Genomic DNA, 27,051 nt, shown 5'->3' on the forward strand with positions numbered 1-27,051 from the left:
TACAATGAGGAGCAAGTCCTGTCACTTTGGCTACAATGAGGAGCAAGTCCTTTCACTCTAGCTATAATGAGGACCAAGGTCTGTCACTCTGGCTACAATGAGGAGCAAGTCCTGTCACTCTGGCTACAATGAGTAGCAAGTCCTGTCACTCTGGTTACAATGAGGAGCATGTCCTGTCACTCTGGCTGCAATGAGGAGCAAGTCTTGTCACTCTGGCTACAATGAGGAGCATGTCCTGTCACTCCGGCTACAATGAGGAGCAAGTCCTGTCACTGGCTTCAAGAGGGAGCATGCCCTGTCACTCTGGCTGCAATGAGGAGCATGTCCTGTCACTCTGGCTACATTGAGGAGTATGTCCTGTCACTCTGGCTACAATGAGGAGCAAGTCCCGTCACTGGCTACAAGAGGGAGCATGTCCTGTCACTCTGGCAGCAATGAGGAGCATGTCCTGTCACTTTGGCTACAATGAGGAGCATGTCCTGTCACTCTGGCTACAATAAGGAGCAAGTCCTGTCACTGGCTACAATGAGGAGCATGTCTGGTCACTCTGGCTTACAATGAGGAGCATGTCCTGTCACTCTGGCTTACAATGAGGACCAAGGTCTGTCACTCTGGCTTACAATGAGGAGCATGTCCTTTCACTCAGGCTACAATGAGGAGCATGTCCTGTCATTCTGGCTACAATGAGGAGCATGTCCTGTCAATCTGGCTACAATGAGGAGCATGTCCTGTCACTCTGACCATAATGAGGAGCATGTCTGGTCACTCTGGCTACAATGAGGAGCATGTTCTGTCACTCTGGCTACAATGAGGAGCAAGTCCTGTCACTCTGGCTACAATGAGGAGCAAGTCCTTTCACTCTAGCTATAATGAGGACCAAGGTCTGTCACTCTGGCTACAATGAGGAGCATGTCCTGTCACACTGGCTACAATGAGGAGCATGCCCTTTCACTCTGGCTACAATGAGGAGCATGTCCTGTCCCTCTGGCTACAATGAGGAGCATGTCCTGTCACTCTGGCTACAATGAGGAGCATGTCCTGTCACTCTGGCTACAATGAGGAGCAAGTCCTGTCCCTCTGGCTACAATGAGGAGCATGTCCTGTCACTCTGGCTACAATGAGGAGCATGTCCTGTCACTCTGGCTACAATGAGGAGCATGTCCTGTCACTCTGGCTACAATGAGGAGCAAGTTCTGTCACTCTGTCTACAATGAGGAGCATGTCCTGTCCCTCTGGCTATAATGAGGAGCATGTCCTGTCACTCTGGCTACAATGAGAAGCAAGTCCTGTCACTCTGCGTACAATGAGGAGCAAGTCCTGTCACTCTGGCTACAATGAGGAGCAAGTGCTTTCACTCTGGCTACAATGAGGAGCAATTCCTGTCACTCTGGCTACAATGAGGAGCAAGTGCTTTCACTCTGGCTACAATGAGGAGCAAGTCCTGTCACTCTGCCTACAATGAGGAGCAAGTCCTATCACTCTGGCTACAATGAGGAGCAAGTGCTTTCACTCTGGCTACAATGTTTGCAGACTTATAATGGTTGGCATCTGGGCATGTAATGTGTGTTCTTGTTTTTCAGTTACAAAATGAATCAATAGTTTAAATAGTTAATGTTTCTTGCATTATCATAATAAGTACTCAAAAGTTTGGCACTTGGCTGATTAAATGGTTTTAAATCAGTAGAGCAAAAAAACCAAGAACTATGACTTGGTGTTTCAATTTTGCTGAGAATGTTATATTTACCTCATTATGTCATTGGCAGCTCTGGGCAACTGACTTTGTTAGAAGCAGCATTTATATCATGTCTTATCCATCTGAGATCTAAATAATAACATAACAAAAACCTTGAGAAAGCAGTTGTGAATGCTTTGAAGATATGTTTCACAACTGACGGTGAATAATAATATATCAATGTTACATGGTAATTATTCAACAATGTGCACCTCACTTGAGAATCTTTACATTGTTTAATTTTAAAGGGGCTAGATACCAGATGGTCCAAAAAATGGCAAGTACAATATTTCCTCAAAGCAAGCCTAGAATTGTCAATGCAAGCTAGTAGGAGGCTGATAATACATCACTTTACATGGTTAAAATAATAAAGGCAACAGTCAAGTTGACAACTCAAGTAAATTTTGAATTGGAAAATTGAGGAACAACTGCAAAAGATGTAATAGATTCAATAAGAGTCAATGCACACAACATTGTCAATTTGATGTATTTTTTTCCTTGCAATTGTAGCATCTGGTGTCAAGCCCCTTTAAAGTAATTTTGGTACAACAAACAGGTTGGCAAAAATCAGTTTAAGAACCAGAGACATAGCTAGCTAGCTAGCTAGGTCGCAATGGATGTGAGACAAATTAGAAGGGCTTATATGCATCCAAAATCTTGTTCAAACAGGTAACATTTTTGTCCTTCTTGTTCTATGATATCAAGTGCTTAATAATAATTTGGAAAAGCCTGCTCTGAAACCAAACTGGGTGGAGCAAGATAGTATTTAGTGTACTTCAATGTAAAATAAAGTTAATAATCGCTAAAATTTTGAATTCATCTTTTACCATGTGGCTTAAATATTAACATACTTTTTAGATGCAAATCCACATGTCTTCGGTTTTCACACTGCAACATTGAAACATTATGTTTATCTGTAGTTAATTATCATGATTCAGCATTTTGGCAATGTTTAGGTCATGTATAGATATTTCTAATTAGGGGTTGCATTGTGAACATGTCTTAAACAAAAGGGTTGTTCTGCACAGTGCGTAATGTACACCTTTTAAATTCCTGTCAATCTTTCTGAAACATATCAGCCATTTGGTACACACCATTTCTAGCATTTTCTTACATTGTGAATAGAAGTAGTATTTTATCCTTAAATTACCTAAGGAAATTCGATGATACTTGAAAATTGTCTTCACAACAGTTTACACCCTGTTCAGTGTACAGATAATTACATGTGTTCTTCTTATGACCATATTTAATTTGATACACCTTGTTAAATCACCTGTGCTTGACATTGGAGAACTCACCCATGCTTGACATTGGAGGGTTATATTATTTATGAAAAAACAACACAGCGAATTCACTGAAAAAAGTTATACATCCCCCCACCTCAACTAACCTTACTATCTGATACCTTATCTCACCTAACACTAAACCCCAATCTCCCCTGACACCTTACCTCAATCTCCCCTGACCCACTTACCTCAATCTCTCCTGACACCTTACCTCAATCTCCCCTGACACCTAACCTCAATCTCCCCAGACACCTTACCCTATCTCCCCTGACACCTTACCTCAATCTCTCCTGACACCTTACCTCAATCACTCCTGACACCTTGCCTCAATCTCTCCTGACACCTTACCTCAACCTCCCCGACCCACTTCCCTCAATCTCCCCTGACACCTTACCTCAATCTCCTCTGACCCACTTTCCTCAGTCTCTCCTGACACCTTACCTCAATCTCCCCTGACACCTTACCTCAATCTCCCCTGACCCACTAACCTCAATCTCCCCTGACACCTTACCTCAATCTCCCCAGACACCTTACCCTATCTCCCCTGACACCTTTCCGCAATCTCCGCTGACCCACTAACCTTAATCTCCCCTGAACCTTTACCTCAATCTCCCCTGACACCTTACCTCAATCTCCCCAGACACCTTACCTCAATCTCCCCTGACCCCTTACCTCAACTTCCCCTGACCCACTTCCCTCAATCTCCCCTGACACCTTACCTCAATCTCCTCTGACCCACTTTCCTCAGTCTCTCCTGACACCTTACCTCAATCTCCCCTGACACCTTACCTCAATCTCCCCTGAAACTTTAACTCAACTCCTGACACCTTACCTCAATCTCCCCTGACACCTTACCTCAATCTCCCCTGACACCTTACCACAATCTCCCCTGACACCTTACCTCAACCTCCCCTTACACCTTACCTCAATCTCCCTTTACACTTTATCCCAATCTCCCCAGACACCTAACTCCAATCTCCCCTGACACCTTACCTCAATCTCTCCTGACAGTATACCTCAATCTCTCCTGACACCTTACCTAAATCTCGCCTGACCCACTTACCTCAATCTCTTCCGACACCTTACCTCATCTCCCCTGACACCTTACCCCATTCTCCCCTGACACCTTACCTCATTCTCCCCTGACACCTTACCTCAATCTCCCCTGACACCTTACCTCAATCTCTTGACCCTCTTTTCTCAATTTGTCATGGCCCCCTAATCTCCCCACTATCTCCATATTACGAATTTCCCTCCCCTTTTTATTCATACGGAATCTCCCCCCTCCCCCCCCTTACCTGATCTCCCACTTATCACAGTCACCCCTAAACCCCTTTATTAACCTTAACGTTTTTCCCATGACCCCATTACCGCCTTACCTAATCTCCTCTTACCTCAATTTCTCTAACACCCTGACCCCTTACCCTCCCATGACCCCTAACCTCAATTTCCCCCTTTCTCAATATCCTTTACCTCAATCTCCTCTGACCCAATTAACCTGCCTCTCCTGACCCCCTTATTTTGATCTCCCCTTCAACCTAAATCTCCTCCTTACTAAATATCCCCCTAACCATATCTCCCCATTACCCTATCTCCCTGTTACCCAAACTTCCCCTTTACCTAATCTCACCATTACCCAGTCTCCCCAAAATCCAATTACCCCCTTTACCTAATCTCCCCATTACCCAATCTCTCCATTACCCAATCTCCCCCTTTACCCAATCTCCCCATAACCCAATCTCCCCATTACTCAATCTCCCCCTTTACCCAATCTCTCCCTCACCGAATCTCCCCATTACCCAATCTCCATGTATTCTCAAATTGCCCTGATCTTCTTACCCTATATCTCCTGACCCCCTTACCTTGCTCACCCCTTTACCTCAATCTCCCCCTTACCTCAATCTGCACTGACCCCCCTGACCATGTCTCCTCTGGCTCATTTACCTCAATATACCCTGGTACCCAATTTCCCTTTACCCAATCTCCACAAATCCCAATCTGCCCTGACCTCAATACCCTGTCTCTCCAGACCCTCTTACCCTGTCTCTCTCTGAACTCAATATCTGACATAAATGTATGTGGCTTTTTCTTATCTTTTATTGTTAAATATTATGTACATTAGTTGTAACTGTAATTATTCCTTTAAAAGTGTGTATGCATTGAGTAATGGTGATATATTTAAACATGTAAGTCATATCTCATTGTTTAATTGAGCAATTAAAGTATTTATGGAGTAATTTAAATGAAAAGAACCCTGGCTCGTATCCTTCAAAACCAGCAATTATGTTGCCAAATTGTGCAAATATTAAGACATTTTAATTTGTTGAAAACGATTACAGACTAAAAATAAATAAACAGCTACTTTTTAGCTCACCTGAGCACAAAGTGCTCAAGGTGAGCTATTGTGATCGGTTTATGTCAGGCGTCTGTCATCCGTCGTTTGTCGTCCGTCGTTCGGCGTCAACAATTGGCTATAATCATCTTCTTCTCCTAAACCGCTTAGACAATTTTGATGAAACTTCATACGAATGATCCTTGGTTGGTGCTTTTTCAAAATTGTTCAAAGAAATTAATTCCATGCAGAACTCTGGTTGCCATAGAAACCTAAAGGAAAATGTCAACAATTGGTTATAATAATCTTCTCCTAAACCGGTTGGACAATTTTGATGAAACTTCATAAGAATGATCCTTGGTTGGTGCTTTTTCAAAATTGTTCAAAGAAATGAATTCCATGCAGAACTCTGGTTGCCATGGCAACCTAAAGGAAAATGTCAAGAATTGGTTATAATCATCATCTTCTCCTAAACCCTTGGACAAATTTGATGAAACTTCATAGGAATGATCCTTGGTTGGTGCTTTTTCAAAATTGTTCAAAGAAATGAATTCCATGCAGAACTCTGGTTGCCATGGCAACCTAAAGGATATGTCAACACTAGGTTATAATCATCTTCTCCTAAACCGCTTGGACAATTTTGATGAAACCTGATAGGAATGATCCTTGGTTGGTGCTTTTTCAAATTTGTTCAAAGAAATTAATTCCATGCAGAACTCTGGTTGCCATGTCAACTTAAAGTAAAATGTCAACAATAGGTTTTAATCATCTTCTTCTCCTAAACGGCTTGGACAATTTTGATGAAACTTCATAGGAATGATCCTTGGTTGGTGCTTTTTCAAAATTGTTCAAAGAAATGAATTCCATGCAGAACTCTGGTTGCCATGGCAACCTAAAGGACAAAATTACAAAACTTTTTTTGGCAAATACTATTTGGCCCATTGCTTAAATATTTGGTGTGTTACATTGTCTATCGGTTACCTACCATGTTTATTTATATTATGCCCCTGAAGAAAAACTGGCCTCACTCAACACAGTTTTCATTATAAATACATTTTGTTAAAATTTGATAGTTATGTAAAGTTTACCCTTGAAACAAGGGCAGCAAGTCTAGCTATATGGTCTCCCTTTCTGTTGGAGATTCCTCTACCTTCTAATTTTAGTAACAAGGGAATAGATTTTAAAGTCTATTAAGTCTTCAACATAGTCACTTATAAGGTAATTATTGTTGTTTTTTTAGGATTATAGATTAAAATAATTATTATACACTCTATTCCATAGAAGAAATTTCATTTTTACTTCATGATAAATTTAATAATCAGACTTTTCCATTGAACTTCATGTATATTATTGTAAACTTCATGTAGATTATTCAAAACAACAAATCTTATCTTCTGTGTGGATAGTGAATAAGCCTTACACAGGAACAAATGATGTACATGTTATTGGATGGTGCAATGTTTGTTGTTTGTGTATCTACACTAAAAGTTATTTTAGTGTGCAAGCAATTGAACATAGTTTTGTCAGTTTGCAGGCAATTGAATGAAGTCCTGTCAGTGTGCAGGCAAATGAACAAGTCCTGTCAGTGTGCAGGCAACTGAAAAAAGTCCTGTCAGTGTGCAGGTATCTGTACCAAGTGCTGTCAGTGTGCAGTCAATTATCAAGTCCTGTCAGTGTGCAGGCAACTGAACAAAGTCCTGTCAGTGTGCAGTCAATCATCAAGTCCTGTCAGTGTGCAGGCAACTATACAAAATCCTGTCAGTGTTCAGTCAATCGACAAGTCCTGTCATTGTGCAGGAAACTGTGACAAGTGCAGTGTGCAGGGAACTCTGACAAGTCCTGTCAGTGATTATCCAGGCAACATGTTTGACCAGTATGTTTTTCAATATTCTTTGAGAACAAATATCAAGCTATATTGATGACAAAGGTTAAACTCTTTTCCTCAGGTGAGCGATTTAGGGCCACCATGGCCCTCTTGTTTGACAAACATTTTAAAATACATTTTGAATCAAAGTTAGGTGGGGGGTGGGGGTGGGGGGGTGAAGTGAGCTTGTAGGTCACTTGGTAGGTTGGTTTTGACCAAACAATACATCATGAAAGGAAAGAAAGGTTTAAGTAACTTTTGTACACCTGTTTAACACCATAAATTACAGGTCAACTTTGATTTATCTCACAAACCACAATTTTTAAGTTCTGGCCTGTATCAACCTTCAGTTTCAGAAGAGTTTCCGAAAATACATTGTCTGCATGCTGAGACACTGACAAGCATTAGTGTTTGCACCCTAGTGCTCTTGTTGTCCTTGTAGGTGCATCCATAAACAAGTTTCCAAATGTTCTTTAGATAAATTTGAGAGTCTGGGTACTGGAAAGTTTCTTCTTAGGGCATACCACCCTGGTTAGTAATGAATACTGCCTAGGAAACCCTTTGAAACCCCTTGAATACTTTTTATGAGAAACAGGGAATATCAGTCCCCAAATGGGCATTGCATCTGCAGCTTTTTTGTAAAATGAGTCATGATGACTGTATGATTTCCGGTTATGGAATTTGCATTGTAAGGCCTTTAAACATAAAGGCTTGAAATATTTGCAATCAGACCTTGTGTGGGGGTGAGTATACAGTTTGAAAACAATCTACCGGGTTTATTGAATTTGCATCAGGTGTGCACATGGGCTTCAAGAGATTGCTATTAAAATTATTTCTGCAAGGATTCATTTAGAAAATAAGTATGTTGCACAGGTAGTTTCACTGGTTTAATGAGTTTTCTTTAATCTATTTACTTATTATACGAAACTTATGACACAATATTTTTTATTGAAAAGTAATTTTGAGGATAACTCATCTAACAATTTTGAAACTATCTTTTTAAAACATATCTCTGTAAAATCCGAACTCATAGAGACTATAATGGTGCTAATTTAAAAGCCTTAAAGTTGTAGATCATGATTGTTCTAACTTGTTGCATTCCTTCTACCTTGTTGTGTTCCTTCTACCCCGTTGTTATCATTCTACATTGCTGTGATCTTTCTACTTGTTCTTTCTAACCCTTTATGAATCTTCTACCTGGCTGTGATCATTCTATTCTACTGCATTCCTTGTACCCTGTTATGTTTGCTTCTAACCCATCGTGTTCCTTCTACCCTGTCATGTTCCTTCTACCCTGTTGTGTTCCTTCTAACCCATTGTGTTTCTTTTACCCGCTTGTGTTCCTTCTAACCTGTTGCGTTCCTTCTACCCTGTTGTGTTCCTTCTAACCTGTTCCTTCTAACCTGTTGTGTTCCTTCTAACCTGTTGTGTTCCTTCTATCCTGTTGTGTTCCTTCTAATCCATTGTGTTCCTTCTACCCTGTTGTGTTCCTTCTTACCTGTTGTGTTCCTTCTACCCTGTTGTGTTCCTTCTACCCGCTTGTGTTCCTTCTAACCTGTCGTGTCCCTTCTAACCCATCGTGTTCCTTCTAACCCATCTTGTTCCTTCTAACCTGTTGTGTTCCTTCTAACCTGTTGTGTTCCTTCTACCTGTTGTGTTCCTTCTACCCTGTTGTGTTCCGTCTAACCTATTGTGTTCCTTCTACCCTGTTGTGTTCCTTCAACCATGTTGTGTTCCATCTAACCCTTTGTGTTCCTTCTACCCCGTTGTGTTCCTTCTGCCCTGTTGTGTTTCTTCTAACCCAGCGTGTTCCTTCTACCCTGTTTTGTTCCTTCTAAAATATTGTGTTTCTTCTATTTAAAACCCATTCTGTTCCTTCTACCCTGTTGTGTTTCTTCTATCCTTTTGTGTTTCTTCTACCCCGTTGTGTTCCTTCTACCCTGTTGTGTTCCTTCTACCCTGTTGTGTTCCTTCAACCATGTTGTGTTCCATCTAACCCTTTGTGTTCCTTCTACCCTGTTGTGTTCCTTCTACCCTGTTGTGTTCCTTCTACCCTGTTGTGTTCCTTCAACCATGTTGTGTTCCATCTAACCCTTTGTGTTCCTTCTACCCTGTTGTGTTCCTTCTGCCCTGTTGTGTTTCTTCTAACCCAGCGTGTTCCTTCTACCCTGTTTTGTTCCTTCTAAAATATTGTGTTTCTTCTATTTAAAACCCATTCTGTTCCTTCTACCCTGTTGTGTTTCTTCTATCCTTTTGTGTTTCTTCTAACCCTTTGTGTTCCTTCTACCCTGTTGTGTTTCTTCTAACCCAGCGTGTTCCTTCTACCCTGTTTTGTTCCTTCTAAAATATTGTGTTTCTTCTATTTAAAACCCATTCTGTTCCTTCTAACCTGTTGTGTTTCTTCTATCCTTTTGTGTTTCTTCTACCCCGTTGTGTTCCTTCAACCCTGTTGTGTTCCTTCTACCCTGTTGTGTTCCTTCTACCCGCTTGTGTTCCTTCAACCCTGTTGTGTTTTACAGTGTTGTATTGGAAAGTTGACAAAATCTTAATGTTTTAGGAAAGAATATAACTATTGATTTGGCAAATACCAGGTGATTGCGATATTATGTGATGGGCTTTATCTGCATTACACCCATACTTTCATCTCTGGAAGAATAGACACTGCATGCGCCTTTTAAAGCCATTGGAATTAAGACAAATGCAAACTGTATTGCAGGCCATCATCATTTGGAGTGGGGGCACTGAGGTTGCAAATATTTAACACATTTAGCACTCTGCAAAGAAAGTTTGCCAGATAAGAGCATGATAAATCTTTATCGACTGACACGTTTATGCAAATGTTTGAAAAAGTATCTACACCTGTGCGTTTTGCATCATCAAAAATCTGGCAGTGCAAAACAGAAAAGGGAGATACATTTTGTGATATCATAATCTGTGCAACGCAATTAAAGACAAAGGATTTCTGTCTGAAAAATTTCAAACTTCCATTTTGCAGTTTCTATAAAAGTATACAAGCTGTATACAACAGTTTAAATCATAGAAATTATAGGTTTGTACTTATTTATTTAAGCTTGATTATCAAGGCATCAGTTTGCAGTACCATAAAAGTCCTATTCAATGGGTAGGGTTCGTGTCTTTGAGAACCTTGCACGCTTAATTACAACCATTTTCCCAATTAAACAATATCAGTCTTGTATAGAGTCAAAAATATGATATACTGACTAAATAGCGATCAGTACTATTAAAAAAATAACAAATAAGCATGCATACTGTGGCATCACTGTGCGCTGTGATTTTGGTACTTGTCAATTTTTTTCACTGGGTCCTATTTATAGTATTTATAGAGGTTTTAAGTTTTTTTCAACTCGATTTTTCTCATATATTTTTGACTATGTCTTTATCTTTGCTAGGGTCCTATACACAGTGATTTACAGTATTTTGTAAATTGTTCCTCTTGATTTAGGTTATGATGTAAATTATGTGTAACATTAGTGTCCTGTCATACAACCTAATGATGTAGAAAATATATGATGATGCTGGGTTGACTTCATGTTTACAGTCAATTATGTTCCCATGTGTGATATTTTGTAATGGTCATTTGTCAGATTGCTGCTTTAAGTCAAAATGTCTACAGTGACTACATCTTTTTGTCACGCCATTTACAGATATGCAAAACCACTCATTTTCCTGTTGACAGCTAGTTTGATGTTGGGCTTGGCATAATGAACCCACAAGGTGAACCTTTATAGTCAAGAATTTATATCAACTGCCTTTATTAAAGTGTAGTGTTTCTTGCTGGTAATCCAATCAATTTAAACACCAGGCGGAAAATTGGCTCTACTTGTCTTGGTGGAAGGTCATAATACTTTATTAGCCAATTTTGGTTTTGGTTTACACTGGGTTTGGCCCATTAAATGTTCATCGAATCTTCCAATTATTTTTGTTGTCTCCACGTCCATAAGTATCCCATTTCGCGTACAAGATGTAGACACTTGGTGTTTTGTTTTCTACGTTTTTTATTTAAGTAAACTATTTGAGGCTTTGTTGTTTTTTATTGCTTCAAGATCTTTTAAAATTAATTGGATTTTTGTTGAAATTCAGTACAAGCCTTTATCCTCAAATGTTTGATCAGAGAAAAGGGAGGGAATTAATTTGCCTTGTAGCACATTGATGTCAATATTAAGGAGTCATTGACTTTAGAAAACATTACTACAGGCTTTTCTCATTGTCACAAGAACTTTGTAGCAATACTTAAGGTTGAATTAATGTAACACTCTGAGAGTTGAACCATGTAGATGATATCTGATAAGCCATTCTATGAGACAGTGATTTGTCCAAGGGCATCACATGCAGCCTTTTTCTGCCTGGGTGTGTGTAGGATGGGCAAGAAATACATTGATAGGTTACTTGTTAATATTTTGTTTGGTAATGCCTCAGTCACACATTCACAATTTTTACTGCTGACCTTAATAGGACATTCCAGATTAAAGTTGGTCAAAAGTCTGATTAAGATCCTGTGATTCTTGACTGGAAATTCAAAAATTTGGACAAAAAATTATTTAGTCATGTCAAGACAGATATTTTTCATGAAGCATCCTCAATCAGCTATTTCCAGCTAATTTTGTCCCGATTATCCCATTCTCAATCCGAATTGTATCTTTCACATAGTAAAAACAACCAAATCTGTTCCGACAGCGTCCTGAATTTCCCCGATGCCGACAGAGATCAGACAGTGATCCAAGACACTGACACTGACAGAAGACATCGGCAATATCTGACCTCAATCGGCAAGAAATGGCAATGAAATATTTTTCCAGATCATACCCATTGCACAGGACACCGTCCAGACAACGTTTAGACATCACAAGACATTGTTATGACAATGATAGGAAATTCCAGATCATTGAAATAGTAGCGCGACTTCTTCACTTTTCATGTCATAGTGCTATCTGGTCTCAAACAGGAGACATCAGCTATGTGTCCCAATCGAATTAAAGACTTCCTTTTTTTAGTTTTAATTCAAGTAAAATGTAAACGTGATCAAGCTGAGGTGCTATAAAATTAATGTTTTTTAGCCTACATTCACCAAGGTGCCAAAGTTCACAACAAGTGTTTTCACATTTTCATTTTACCAATAAAATATGATAAAATCTTCACAAAACATAACTGCTACTAAGGCTGTGAAAGATGTGTTTTCTCTGTGGGACCCTGGGCTCCAGCCAAATTTTGGTCATGAATGTGAACAGAACTTACTTATCATTATCTGTTTTTTCGAAGAAAAATGTCAAGGTATTGTTAAGGCTTTGGTTTTAATCTTGTCAGCAGTTGTTACATCATGCAAAAACTTACATTTTGGAAATCACTCAAATCCTGTTCAAGATATTGAAAAAAAAACTTAGTACAAACATTGCCAAAGACCATACACAGACATGTTTTAAGAAGAATCAAACCTAAAATCCTGACTGAGACAGTGAAACCATAAAAAAACAAGTGCAATTTTGAATGCATCATATGTTTTAGTACTCTTTGCTACCAAGTCTGAAAACCTTGTGTTGTGGTTTTCATAGCTCATTTGGAGGTCGATCATTTCTGTCAATTTAGCAATAAATTGTGAAATAATTTACAAGATAATGTTACATTGGAGTGAAATTTCACCTCCCAAACCACCTGTAGGTCTGACCTATGTTTCCATTCTATGTGGAGTGTTTACATTTGTAATAGATCACCAAAAATAAACAAAAACATTGTTAAATTTAATTTATTGTGTCAACAATGTTGTGAAAGTTAAACTTTACACCTGTTTATAAGCACATACTATGTTGCTTGTTGCTCTTAACATTATTTACAAATTTATGTGTTTTTCTAAATGGGAATGAAACTGTTTGTTGAATCAATAAAATTAATATAAGTAACAATTCTCTTAAAAATGCTGAATTACCATGATACAGCTCATTGGCTTCAATGATTTCTCTTCACCATCTAATTGTCCCTAGAACTGTTTGTTAAAATGTTGTCTTCTGATTGTATCAAACAGTTTTGTTGTTTTCTGTATTGTTTATTTAATTAATATTTACCATTCCCTGGTTAGGTCTCTGCTGGGGCTTGGTTAAAGTAATGGAGTTTGACTTTATCAAGGGTCATGAGGCCCTAATTTGAGGACCAGACTTGTGCCTACTTGACCCGCCCTCCGAACAATGGAAGTTTATCACCTCACTGCAATGTTTCATGACTTTGTCAACAACCCTAGGATTAGTATCTAATATTTCGTTTTAACTTGAACATTTCTGTTGCTTGGCTGTTCATTTCAAGATGGTAATGGGTTGTGTTTGAAACAAACATCAATTATCTGTCACATTAAACTATTTCTTAATGATTCATAGTATTTTTTGTTATTTTCGAGACAATTGCTTAGAAATATGTTTTGACTTGGATGAATTCTGAAAGATTTTTCTATTATATAATTTAACTATTATAGAATAACAATAATTTTTCAGGGTGGGGCAGCCCCATAAGGCTTTGGAGATTTTGTTTCTGCAGATAGAGACATTTATTGGGGTAACATGTTAAGATTAATATACTTCTATTGCTCAGCCCACACACAAGCTAACATATTCCATGTGTTATTGCACGGAACCTGCAACACCGCACATTTCACGTGCCATTTCTTTGGGCACATGAGTAACTTTCTAAATGTGATGCCATCTGAGTTCTGTTCTGATTTCACCGCAAACGTGAAAACCATAAATTTTTTAGATCAAACCTTTAAGCAGCAATTTTTCTTTATACCCCCAATCTCTGTTTATGTTGCTGTTGGTTTTTAGTGCAAAATAAACCAAAGAATGGCTGTTTACCCATGATGCCCACAATTACAAATGTCCATTATTTTGAACAAAAGTGTAAAATGGCTGGCATTAAAGATTTTTCACAAAGCCAGTGGCAAAACGTTTCATGACATTATAAAAAATATTTTCTTGGAAATGTTAACAGATATTAGCTCAATCCAAAAGAATTGAACTGGTTTTTTTTATGGCTCGATCACCAGCCAAATTTACCCAACAGGAAATTGTGCCAATTCTGTGTGAGAAATTGCAGATAAAAATGGACTTCCTTGTAATTTAGGAGTATTTGGTGGTTACATAATGGCCCTGTAAGTGCTGGGAATTGTCCTTATTTGCATGATTGTACTAAAGTTGAGTTTTCATGAGCAAATTCAGCCATTTTGCGTTTAATCTATTGCTTATCTGGCATCAGTCAAAACAAAACAATCTCATTGAAATTCATATATAATAAATGTTCTTGCAAAACTGATAATCAATTTGTCAATTTCTTTTGCTATAATGCTCAAATAAGTTGATTTATAGCCCGTACTCCAAGTCCAGGTGAAATGTAGCTGTATTTACGGTCATTTGTGTCACTGTCAACTTGTCATAATATGGAGTGAATGGCATTCATTTTCTACATCATTAGCACAGAGGATACATGCCTGACAGACCTGTACTACATGTGTAACTGTCAATGGACATTGTCTTGACCTCTATAAATGCTGTTTAATTCAGGTTCTTGACCAAATTTGCACAGTCTTCTTATAGGAATGGATTTAAGATCTAGAGAGGGTGATGGAAAATGAATGCTAGTAGAAATTAAATTCACAATAACTGAGGTGTTCTGAAAACTTGCAGGACTTTTGAATAAGTGCCATGTCTTCAACAAGTTAAGGCATAAACAGAACATGATCACAATTTTTTTCACACTTGGTGTGGATATGTCTACTTATTGAGGTTACTCTACCTTAACCTATAGACTTGGCACCAGCCTTGGCCAGGAAGCCAGAAGTTATGGTGAGATTATTGGCAATTAATGGACCTGACACAGAGTGTTCAAACAGCAATTATGGCAGGCATTACATACAGATGGTCTAGTGCTTTTATTATTGGGATAACAGAAATGATCACCTTGTCTGAGAGTTTCCAGACATTTGTTGACCTGGGATGACCTCACAGTATATAGTTAAGACCTTGTCAAGAATGGTCAATGGACTTCAAGTACCTACACTTGAGGAGTTTAAAGCTAGAGAAGAGTGATATGTGCAGGCTGTAGGCAATATAAGGGTCAGGGTAGATGGGGAAAATTGCTGCTCTCTAGGGATAGATTGTATTTAAAAAAACAATCTGGCATTAGAGCATTGGCATATTTGCATCAGTGCCAAACTGCTATGTAGTTTCTTATGAAGCATCAGTGCCAAATGCTATGTAATTTCTTGGGATTAGCATCAGAGTCAAACTGCTGTGTAGTTTATTGGTAACCATCAGTGCCAAACTGCTATGTAGTTTCTTGGTAACCATCAGTGCCAAACTGCTATGTAGTTTCTTGGGATTAGCATCAGAGTCAAACTGCTATGTAGACTATTGGTAACCATCAGTGCCAAACCGCTATGTAGTTTCTTATGAAGCATCAGTGCCAAACTGCTATGTAGTTTCTTATGAAGCATCAGTGCCAAACTGCTATGTAGTTTCTTATGAAGGATCAGTGCCAAACTGCTATGTAATTTCTTGGGATTAGCATCAGAGTCAAACTGCTATGTAGTTTATTGGTAACCATCAGTGCCAAACTGCTATGTAGTTTCTTGGTAACCATCAGTGCCAAACTGCTATGTAGTTTCTTGGTAACCATCAGTGCCAAACTGCTATGTATTTTCTTGGGATTAGCATCAGAGTCAAACTGCTATGTAGACTATTGGTAACCATCAGTGCCAAACTGCTATGTAGTTTCTTGGGATTAGCATCAGAGTCAAACTGCTATGTAGTTTCTTGGGAAGCATCAGTTCCAAACTGCTATTTAGTTTCTTGGGAAAGCATCAGTGCCAAACTTGCTTTGTAGTTTCTTGGGAACCATCAGTGCCACACTGCTATGTTGTTTCTTGGGAGAATTATTCTTCATATCACTATTAATTTCTGAGTACAATTCTTTGGAAGTAAAAAAATCTTGTGTATAATCTTACTAAAATGTCAGGAATAATTGTTGTTGATATTTTACAATATTTCAATATAATCAATTTTTTAGGAAGCTATATTAATGAGACATTCATGAAGGAATATTGTGAATGTTTTATTGGACAAGAATATAATTCCCATATATTAGCCAAAAAGTCTGGTCAGGGTGTAATAAAAATCATATATGTCTCTGATATTACCTCTTATCTTTTATAAATCAACTTAAAAAGGTAAGCTAGATAACTGGTGGTGGATTGTGAAAGGAATCAGTAAAAAATACAAGTAAAGGTGCTCGTTCAGTGGAGACATAGTGGCTCCTGGATAAAAGTCCATTGAAGAAAATGGCTTTTTTATGAATGAAATTCAAAGTTAAATTCTGTTTAATATGTTTAAGTTCTTTTTAATCATCGACCACACAAATAAATGTCATACAGAGTACAGAGAACGGTAGCATTACAAGCAGGACCTCAGTGCATATGTGTATCCCAGACTGTCATAAACATTTATAAATCATATTTTAGGCCTTAAGGGCTTTTTTGTCCTGCCTCTTTAGTAAATAATTGAATGTCAACATTTGATGGATGTTTCAAATAAAGTAATGTTTACATGACTTGACTTTCTCTTCAGAATATATTATGTCCATCATCTATGGAACATTATGATTATTCAGGAATGTAAATATCTTACATAATTAGCATGACCTTCCTTTTATTGCTTGTTCAATGTTGTAATGATATTCAATATTAAAGCTATAAAACATGAAATTGATTGACTACATTCAGGGGTCGACACTAACCATTTTTCCAAGGGATCCCGAAGGGACACCAACATTTGAAATCAGGTGTCCCTTCCTGAAATTAGGAGTCCCTTCCACTTTTTACATTTTTGAGCCTGCTTTAATATTAAATTCAACATCCATTTACTTTTCAATTTGTAATGCAAGTATACACCACCATATTATACATGTTTTCAGCAGCATGTAATGACAGGTTAGTAGCACTGAATGGCAGTGAGGTATATTTTGGTCTCTAAGTTGGTAGATTGGGTTCAAAAGCGGGAGAATGTCTAAGTCCCTTTTGTTTTCAGTCAAAAACAGAGATGGATACAATGTAAACAAAAACTTGATGTTGTTACTATTTTTAGATTTTTGGAAAATACGCATACAATACATCATGGTTCAGGGTCATGTCAAATGTCGGTGCTTTTCATTAAGAAACTGTAGGATTATTACATCTGGCTTGTGAAAACTCCAATCAATATTTAGTAGAGCTGTTGATAAATCAATCAGACTGCCCAACAGTCGTAGTGCATACCGGAAGAGCAGACGACCAAAAATTGTGTATACATGTTAATTTTCGCGCCAAAAAGTCATAAAATTTTATAAATTGATTGAATTAATGAATAAAACCCTGCAAATTTCTATTATTTTTTTATCAAAGCATAAAATATATGTCTTTAAAATTAACAAAGAATATTGATAAGTTGAATGCCAATTAACAAAGAATGCTGAATGTAGGATGCAGTTCTTTTGTGTCGTAAATGTTACTGTAAATACTCAAAGGTCGTATCATATTATATAAAAAGGTATCACCAGAGTTGGCATCTTTTTGGGCGATTCTGACACATAAGCAAAACAATTCCACATAAGTATTTTACCGATAATAAATCTCTGTCAGCTCTGACCTTGTTTAAAATGTAAATAACAAAACGGAAGCGTTAACCTGCATGCGCCTTGTGAAATGACCTGTTTATTTATAGATTCATGACGTAACTATAGTCAAATAGTCAGCTATACTTTCGCTTTGATGAGTCCGATAACGATAATTAATAATATCGTTTTGACATGTGCTGTCAAGAAATTTAGGGGAGTTAGAATTTAGGTAATAAATTAATTAAATGCTACTTATTTATTGATATTTAGCGGTTATCAGTCAAAAATTTAAGTGTCCCGACGGAATACCGGACTTCGAAGTTCAGGTGTCCCTCCTGAAAAATTGGTGTCCTCGGGATCCCGGGACCCCGTTAGTGTCGAACACTGACATTAATAACCAATTATTTAAAAAACTGAATTTGACTGATTTTGAAAAAAATCATGTATGTTTGTGCAAAATGGCTGTTATTTTTTCACATCTTACAATTTATTATCACTAATGCTTCCTTCAAGTAAATTTATCGTAACTTCAACATACTTAAGTGTAACATACATGTTTATAGGATGGTTGGCACCATCATATGTATTAACTAATAGAAGTTATGTTGTGGGAAACCTCAGAATCTGTGTGAGTTAATTCAAAAAGGGTGAATGAGTGCAACTCTTGTGTAAGAAGTAGTCTTTACATGTAGCTGTAAATGAAATACAAGGACTGTGTTTGTTTGATTGAGCAATATTTTTAGTCTTCTCTGAAAAGATCACACACATTATGACAGCATGCACCATATATATATCATGAATGCAATCATAATGTGTGATCTTTACATGTAATCATACAATATTGTGGGATGGGGGGGGGGTGATCAGAATCAAAATCATCATCTTTGGTAGGTGATGCAGTTATGAAAAAATATCAACAAACTAAAACAGAATTATTTAAATGGATAGATTTCTCATAACATGATAATTAATGTAAGTTAATGTCACTTTCTATTAAAGAATTGCTATGATAAACAGAGTTGATTTATATAAAGTTAATGGACCTATCTCTTTTTTATCAGAAATGAGGGTTTAACATGTTATTTTATCTTCAATAACATAATTAATGTGGGATTTAATGTCAAGTGGTCCATTAGACAATGTCTACTCAGGCACATTATAAGCTTAACACTACTATTTGAGTGACTAAAATAGATTCTTAATGAGAGAATTATATTAAATAAACTTATTTACTGATGAAATTTCTGCTTGATTTTACATTATAAATTATAAACCTATAGTTTATCAATGCCAACCCTTCCTCTGATTCCCTATCACCTTCACCATCCCCACATTCTCATCTGCCAACCCTCCCCCATATCATATCATCTTCACCATCCCCACATCCCATTCTGCCTTCCCTGCCCCCATTCCCTATCACCTTCACCATCCCCACATCCCATTCTGCCTTCCCTGCCCCCATTCCCTATCACCTTCACCATCCCCACATCCCATTCTGCCTTCCCTGCCCCCATTCCCTATCACCTTCACCATCCCCACATCCCATTCTGCCTTCCCTGCCCCCATTCCCTATCACCTTCACCATCCACACATCCCATTCTGCCTTCCCTGCCCCCATTCCCTATCACCTTCACCATCCCCACATCCCATTCTGCCTTCCCTGCCCCCATTCCCTATCACCTTCACCATCCACACATCCCATTCTGACTACCCTGCCCCCATTCCCTATCACCTTCACCATCCCCACATCCCATTCTGCCTACCCTGCCCACATTCCCTATCACCTTCACCATCCCCACATCCCATTCTGCCTTCCCTGCCCCCATTCCCTATCACCTTCACCATCCCCACATCCCATTCTGCCTTCCCTGCCCCCATTCCCTATCACCTTCACCATCCCCACTTCCCATTCTGCTTTCCCTGCCCCCATTCCCTATCACCTTCACCATCCCCACATCCCATTCTGCCTACCCTCCCCCCATTCCCTATCACCTTCACCATCCCCACATCCCATTCTGCCTTCCCTGCCCCCATTCCCTATCACCTTCACCATCCCCACATCCCATTCTGCCTTCCCTGCCCCCATTCCCTATCACCTTCACCATCCCCACATCCAATTCTGTCTACCCTGCCCCCATTCCCTATCACCTTCACCATCCCCACATCCCATTCTGCCTTCCCTGCCCCCATTCCCTATCACCTTCATCATCCCCACATCCCATTCTGCCTTCCCTGCCGCAATTCCCTATCACCTTCACCATCCACACATCCCATTCTGCCTTCCCTCCACACATTCCCTATCACCTTCACCATCCACACATCCCATTCTGCCTTCCCTCCCCCCATTCCCTATCACCTTCACCATCCACACATCCCATTCTGCCTTCCCTCCCCCCATTCCCTATCACCTTCATCATCCCCACATCCCATTCTGCCTTCCCTGCCGCAATTCCCTATCACCTTCACCATCCCCACATCCCATTCTGCCTTCCCTGCCCCCATTCCCTATCACCTTCACCATCCCCACATCCCATTCTGCCTTCCCTGCCCCCATTCCCTATCACCTTCACCATCCCCACATCCCATTCTGCCTTCCCTGCCCCCATTCCCTATCACTTTCACCATACCCACATCCCATTCCGCCATCCTTCCCCCATTCCCAATCACCTTCAGTATAACTTATAATGCACTAGTTTTATTTAAGTTGATATAATAATTGTATTAAATTATAGTGAGCTTGGCTCATAAACAATTCATTACAATGGTTCATAAGGTTAGGAGATATATAATATGGGTAATAAGTAAATGTGTCGAGACTTGGGCATGACATGTATAATTGAAGATTTATTGTACGTTCATCGGTCACCGAGACTTTTGGTGGGGTGACATAACTTGGAAAAATATTTGCCCACAATCTTTAGAAACATTTATTAAGTAAAATCTCTATTGTGTTGTGCAATTCTATTTGAACCTTAATTGGATTATAAATGTTCAAGTGGATGAAATGATTTATGTGAATTTTTAAGATATTTCATTTTTGGGGTATAATTGTGCTGAGAATTTTCATACTAAAATATAACAGACGAACCTCAGTATTGTGTTGGTCTCTATGTTAAATCTATTTTTCTGCAGTGTGATGTAAGTTATTCATTTTTAATTATTATATTATATTTTTTTATAAGTACAATGATATTTCATTTAAACCTTATCCTTTAATAACATGTTTAAGGATAAGAAACAATAAACTTCAATACTTGAAAACACCACAATAGTGTCTGCACAGCTTGGTTAGAATAACTCAAAACCACACACTTTTTTTTATTTATCTTGATATCCATCCTGATAGATATAATTTAAGATAAATTCTGTAATACTTCTACATTACAGGCTAGATTGAAAGTGTCTCATACTAAGGTAGTTTAATTTATAAGATCTAACATTTAAAGGTCTCATTTGAAATTTGATATTTACTTCTTAATGTTTTAGTTTGCATTTTTTCATGCAGAATGCTAACAAGGCATTTTGTATTATGCGTGCTGCACCTACATTTTTGTATTTGAGATTTTTTATTACAATTTGAGTATGAAGGTAACACATAAGATTGTGTCATGTTACTTGTGGTGTCACATTCATGACTTGATGGACACATGAAACATTTTTATAACACATCTGTGCATACATAAGAATAACTTTATAAACCATGCACACTTTCTTTTTATTTAGCAATGCACTTTATATATCAACGTCTTAAAAGCAAATCAATAGAAGTAATTGCCATTTTAGCATGTGTTTTTCAAGGCAAAATTAGAAATTGTGTAAACTTCACATACCAAATCCTTCTTCATTTTCTACACGAAACCTTAGAAACAAATAATATTCAACTATTTTGAGAGTCTGCATACTAAATTATGCCATATTTTGGATTCTGGGTGCATACTTGGCACCACAATTATCAGTCACAGGTACTATGTAAAAAAAAATCCCTTTTTTTTTAAAAGGGGGTTACAACCTCTATCATACAAAGACTAGTGTTGCACATCATTCAGAAACTGTTTTAGATATCAACTTACAGTTTATTTCCTCAATTAGAATATTACAGTAAATGTATGCAATTACTCTTAAAGTTCTACGATATGTATTGAGTTAATTCTCTTCAGTCAATATGTAAAGAATATTTGTTGTAGTATCTTCCTCTAGACTATTTGTTGAGTTATGCGCCTTGGTTACTCCGTTTGGACTATTTGTTGAGTTATGCGCCTTGGTTACTCCGTTTGGACTATTTGTTGAGTTATGCTCCTTGGTTACTCTGTCTAGACTATTTGTTGAGTTATGCGCCTTGGTTACCAAGTCTAGACTATTTGTTGAGTTATGCTTCTTGGTAACACCCTCTAGACCAATTGTTCAGATATGCTCCTTGGTTACTCTGTCTAGACTATTTGTTGAGTTATGCACCTTGGTTACTCTGTCTAGACTATTTGTTGAGTTATGCGCCTTGGTTACCAAGTCTAGACTATTTGTTGAGTTATGCTTCTTAGTAACTCCCTCTAGACCAATTGTTCAGATATGCTCCTTGGTTACTCTGTCTAGACTATTTGTTGAGTTATGCTCCTTGGTTACTCCGTCTAGACTATTTGTTGAGTTATGCTCCTTGGTTACTCCGTCTAGACTATTTGTTGAGTTATGCTCCTTGGTTAATCTGTCTAGACTATTTGTTGAGTTATGCTCCTTGGTTACTCCATCTAGACTGTTTGTTGAGTTATGCACCTTGGTTACTCTGTCTAGACTATTTGTTGAGTTATGCGCCTTGGTTACCAAGTCTAGACTTTTTGTTGAGTTATGCTTCTTAGTAACTCCCTCTAGACCAATTGTTCAGATATGCTCCTTGGTTACTCTGTCTAGACTATTTGTTGAGTTATGCTCCTTGGTTACTCCGTCTAGACTATTTGTTGAGTTATGCTCCTTGGTTAATCTGTCTAGACTATTTGTTGAGTTATGCTCCTTGGTTACTCCATCTAGACTGTTTGTTGAGTTATGCACCTTGGTTACTCTGTCTAGACTATTTGTTGAGTTATGCGCCTTGGTTACCTCGTCTAGACTATTTGTTGAGTTATGCTCCTTGGTAACTCCCTCGAGACTAATTGTTCAGGTATGCTCCTTTGTTCCTCCGTCTAGACTATTTGTTGGGATATGCTCATTGGTTGCTCCGTCTAGACTATTTGTTGAGTTATGCTCCTTGGTTACTCCGTCTAGACTATTTGTTGTGATATGCTTCTTGGTTACTCCGGCTAGAATATAAGTTATTCCCATTGGCCACTCTTTTTAAGATGCAGGGCTTAAATTAAACTTATCAAAAAAAAAGTTCCATGATTAGATTTATAATACCATAAAGAAGAAATGACTTGTAATATGAAATGACTTCAAAAGAATAATGGTATTTCATCTGTCCTCTTCTTGAATTTTGGATGAACCCTGCTACTTTTTTATGAATCAGTGAAGACTTATAAATTTTATTTGGTGCCCCTATAATGCAATGAATCATTTTCTGTTTACTTTCAGTCCAGTATACATTCTTCTTTATAAATATAGTACCATAAAAACCATAAATGTTTAAATTTAATAATATATTGCAGTATTAAATGGGAAAATAATTACTCAAGCCATCTTCAAAATGATTTATGCCATCTTGTGCAGGGTTTTTGTTTCATGTTATACTGCTTTGACATGACCCTTTGGGAGATATTGTGAGGAAAAATGCAATCCATTTTTAAACATAATTTACAAAATAGGTTATGAATGTTCAGCTTGTCTGTTTCTATATTGTGGACAGAAGCAGTGAAAATGTTCTTTATTTGGGCCATGCTCATTGGCATTGGGGAAATGTAGCAATGGGGTTGTTGTTGTTGTTGTTGTTTTGTGCCATTCACATTGTCATTCTGGAAAAGTCTTAAAAGTACAAGACCACCCACTTACCTACTGAGACTCTTACATACCTTAATAACCATTGTGATTCCTCAAGTCAATCATGACAACGATTCTGGTGGCAGTATAAGGCAATATATCCGATGAGGATTAATGGAGCCAAACCACAGTGAAGACTGGACAACTAGGTCCCAGTGCCACTGCTTCATTGACTATAATTCCCCATCATTTTGTCCAAGATTTTCACAAACATCATTCTTGTGGCAGGTTGTGGTGATGTGGGAAGGATGTGTGGAGGCCCGGTACAGGAGCATACCTCAGTGAAGTATGGGTGAGAAGCTCGAGGCCCCGTGTGCCACCCCCAGGTGTCTCCTCTGGTGTGCCATCATCTCCCTCTGTCTCGCAGCCCACCAGGCTCCAGAGTTTCCACGAGAGTTTGACTTCAGATACATATCCTATGATGGTGAGTGCTGGATATTTGTTTATATATCTATAATTTCATCGTAAATATACCTGTTACCATTGCTATCCTAGCAATTTGGCATTAATCAGTTCCATGTCAACTAAAGAGCACAGCAGCATCTCCTAACATTTTTGTCATGCCCTAATAGATACTTAGGTGATGTTTTTTCTGATTCAATATCTAAGGAAGTGAGCAATGCCTTCCCTGTCTGAAAACTTGGCTGCCATATTGTTACCAATGCACCTAAGCATTAGTCTCTTAAATAACCAATTACCCTATTATAATAGTGTTGGGTACCCAGAACTTATGTTAGAAACTCTTATATAGCAACTTGGGGGTGAGTTTAATATGTGCTTTGAGAGTCTGCTAAGTCAAAAACAGTATTTAAAAAAACATTTATGGCCCTCAATTTCAGTGACTGAGTCAAAGGTCAGAACAATAAAGATCTTAACAATTGTCTTAGGTTTCAAGTAATCAATTAATCATGTTTGAAGTATCTTGTCTCAGTTATAAGGTATTTGGCTTTAAGTCTGCAAATGCTTCAGGTTATTTACTTACAATAAATTTAGTGTCAAAATGTGCCCACAACATTACATGACATTCAGTCAGTATAAAATTGTTATCACTTGACACAGATCTTATGGCATGGACCCCTGTTGACATGTGCTGATCACAGTGACACTAAATGTTGAACAATAAAGAATTTTATTAAACTTGAACTTTGATAAAACATGCTTGTTGAAGTAATGCTGTGACGTGAAATCATGTTTTTCAGCTATCCTCAATCAGTATTTTTGCAAGAGTAATTGTACTTGCTTTACCCACCTGTAAGATGTGAACAAGTGGACCAAGTTTCGTGGTTATCATGACAATATTATTTATAATGTTATGTTATATGTTGATTGGTCACTATTTACAGACATGAAGAAGTCCATTTAACATCAAGAAAACATGAAACATATTGATCATTCCAGTGAGGGTGTTTTTGATGCTGTATACTGACACATTTCCAGTGTGTCCACAAATGTGTTGAGTTTCAAAGAGCCCTAATAAGACATGATAGGAGCCTATAATGAGCAAAGAATCGTCTAAGAAGCTTGGACTATGAAGTTTTATTTCTATATATTGCCAACATTTTGTTTACTGAAGACAATAATTTCATGGGCCATGTTCTAGAATCAGCCATAAAACATGCTACAATATCTGGTTTGTTATCAACATGGTTTTGGCTCTTGTGGTCTGCCATTTGACAGTCTAGTGTTGAAAGCGAACAAGGGTGATTTGCCGAAATCTAATCTGCTAAGCCAACAAGTTACAGGATTAAACAGATAGCTTACATGGGACAATATTTATACAGATAGGTGGTCGAGATACCAGATTCAGCTGTTTTGACAGAAAACAAAGTCTGATTGCCAAGTGTGAAATACCTTATCAATCATATGTCAACAAGTTGTAAGATATTGCTGATAACAATTATCAAAATATTGGTTATTTCAATTTGATACACTTGATGCACTGAATACTTTTCAGTTTTGGGCAATCACTCCTGCTATGAAAGTAGTAAATCATAGGAAATGTGTCAAACAAATAAAATCCAAGTACCCAGTAATCTTGCAGAGTATATTAAATATTTTCATGTTCCACCTATGAGCGTATTCTGCAAGAAGAGTCTGTTGTTCTTGTATAAGCCTATATTTATTAACAACTTCACATAGTCACAGTAGCGTGAAACCTTCGTAGATTGAACCAATTTCAGAAGTCGCAGCAGCAGTTTGAAACCTTTGTAGATTGCATCAATTTCACATAGTCGCAGCAGCAGTATGAAACCTTTGTAGATTGCACCAATTTCACATCGTCGCAGCAGCAGTATGAAACCTTTGTAGATTGCATCAATTTCACATAGTCTCAGCAGCGTGAAACCTTTGTAGATTGCACCAATTTCACATAGTCGCAGTAGCAGTTAATGAAACCTTTGTAGATTGCATCAATTTCACATAATCTCAGCAGCGTGAATCCTTCGTAGATTGCATCAATTTCACATAGTCGCAGCAGCTTTAAACCTTTGTAGATTGCACCAACTTCACATAGTCACAGCATCAGCATGAAACCTTCGTAGATTGCACCAACTTAACATAGTCGCAACATCAGTGTGAAACCTTTGTAGATTGCACCAACTTCGCATAGTCGCAGTAGCAGCATGAAACCTTCGTAGATTGCACCAATTTCGCATAGTCGCAGCATCAGCATGCAACCTTCGTAGATTGCACCAACTTCACATAGTCTCAGCATCAGCATGAAACCGTGTAGATTGCACCAACTTAACAAAGTCGCAGCATCAGTGTGAAACCTTTGTAGATTGCACCAATTTCAAATAGTCGCAGTAGCAGCATGAAACCTTTGTAGATTGCACCAATATCGCATAGTCGCAGCATCAGCATAAAACCTTCGTAGATTGCACCAACTTTGCATAGTCGCAGCATCAGCATGAAACCTTCGTAGATTGCACCAACTTCACATAGTCGCAGCATCAGCATGAAACCTTCGTAGATTGCACCAACTTCACATAGTCACAGCATCAGCATGAAACTTTCGTAGATTGCACCAGAGCTTCTTTTTTCTCGCAAACAAACGGTACTTATGATAAAACAAAAGAAGTAACTGCTTTTATTGCAATCAACATAGCAGCATAATACAAACACATTAAGTAATTCTGTCTAAAACAAAACCTTTTTCAAAATGATAAAAATCATACACATAAGAGTGTCTGGATATTAGAAATGGCCAATAGTAATCAGTTTGCTAGATAAGTTAAAA

General features: G+C 38.1%; 2 protein-coding genes across 5 annotated transcripts in view; both read left to right on the top strand.

The window, feature by feature from the left end:
* Positions 1-27,051, top strand: part of LOC128234551 (semaphorin-5A-like) — an 85,937-nt gene that overhangs the window by 22,332 nt on the left and 36,554 nt on the right. For all 4 annotated transcript variants that reach the window (XM_052948825.1, XM_052948824.1, XM_052948826.1 and 1 more), the window contains one exon: positions 24,042-24,237. In XM_052948825.1, the coding sequence (XP_052804785.1) occupies positions 24,102-24,237 (136 nt within the window). In that variant the 5' untranslated portion in view covers positions 24,042-24,101. The remainder of the gene's footprint in view (positions 1-24,041; positions 24,238-27,051) is intronic.
* Positions 18,816-20,533, top strand: LOC128234355 (uncharacterized). Its single transcript, XM_052948552.1, has 2 exons — positions 18,816-18,827; positions 19,136-20,533. Exons 1-2 carry the CDS (start codon positions 18,816-18,818, stop codon positions 20,531-20,533), a joined length of 1,410 nt encoding a protein of 469 aa, XP_052804512.1.

Source organism: Mya arenaria, chromosome 5 (assembly GCF_026914265.1).
Source record: "Mya arenaria isolate MELC-2E11 chromosome 5, ASM2691426v1".
Taxonomy (NCBI): Eukaryota; Metazoa; Mollusca; class Bivalvia; order Myida; family Myidae; genus Mya; species Mya arenaria.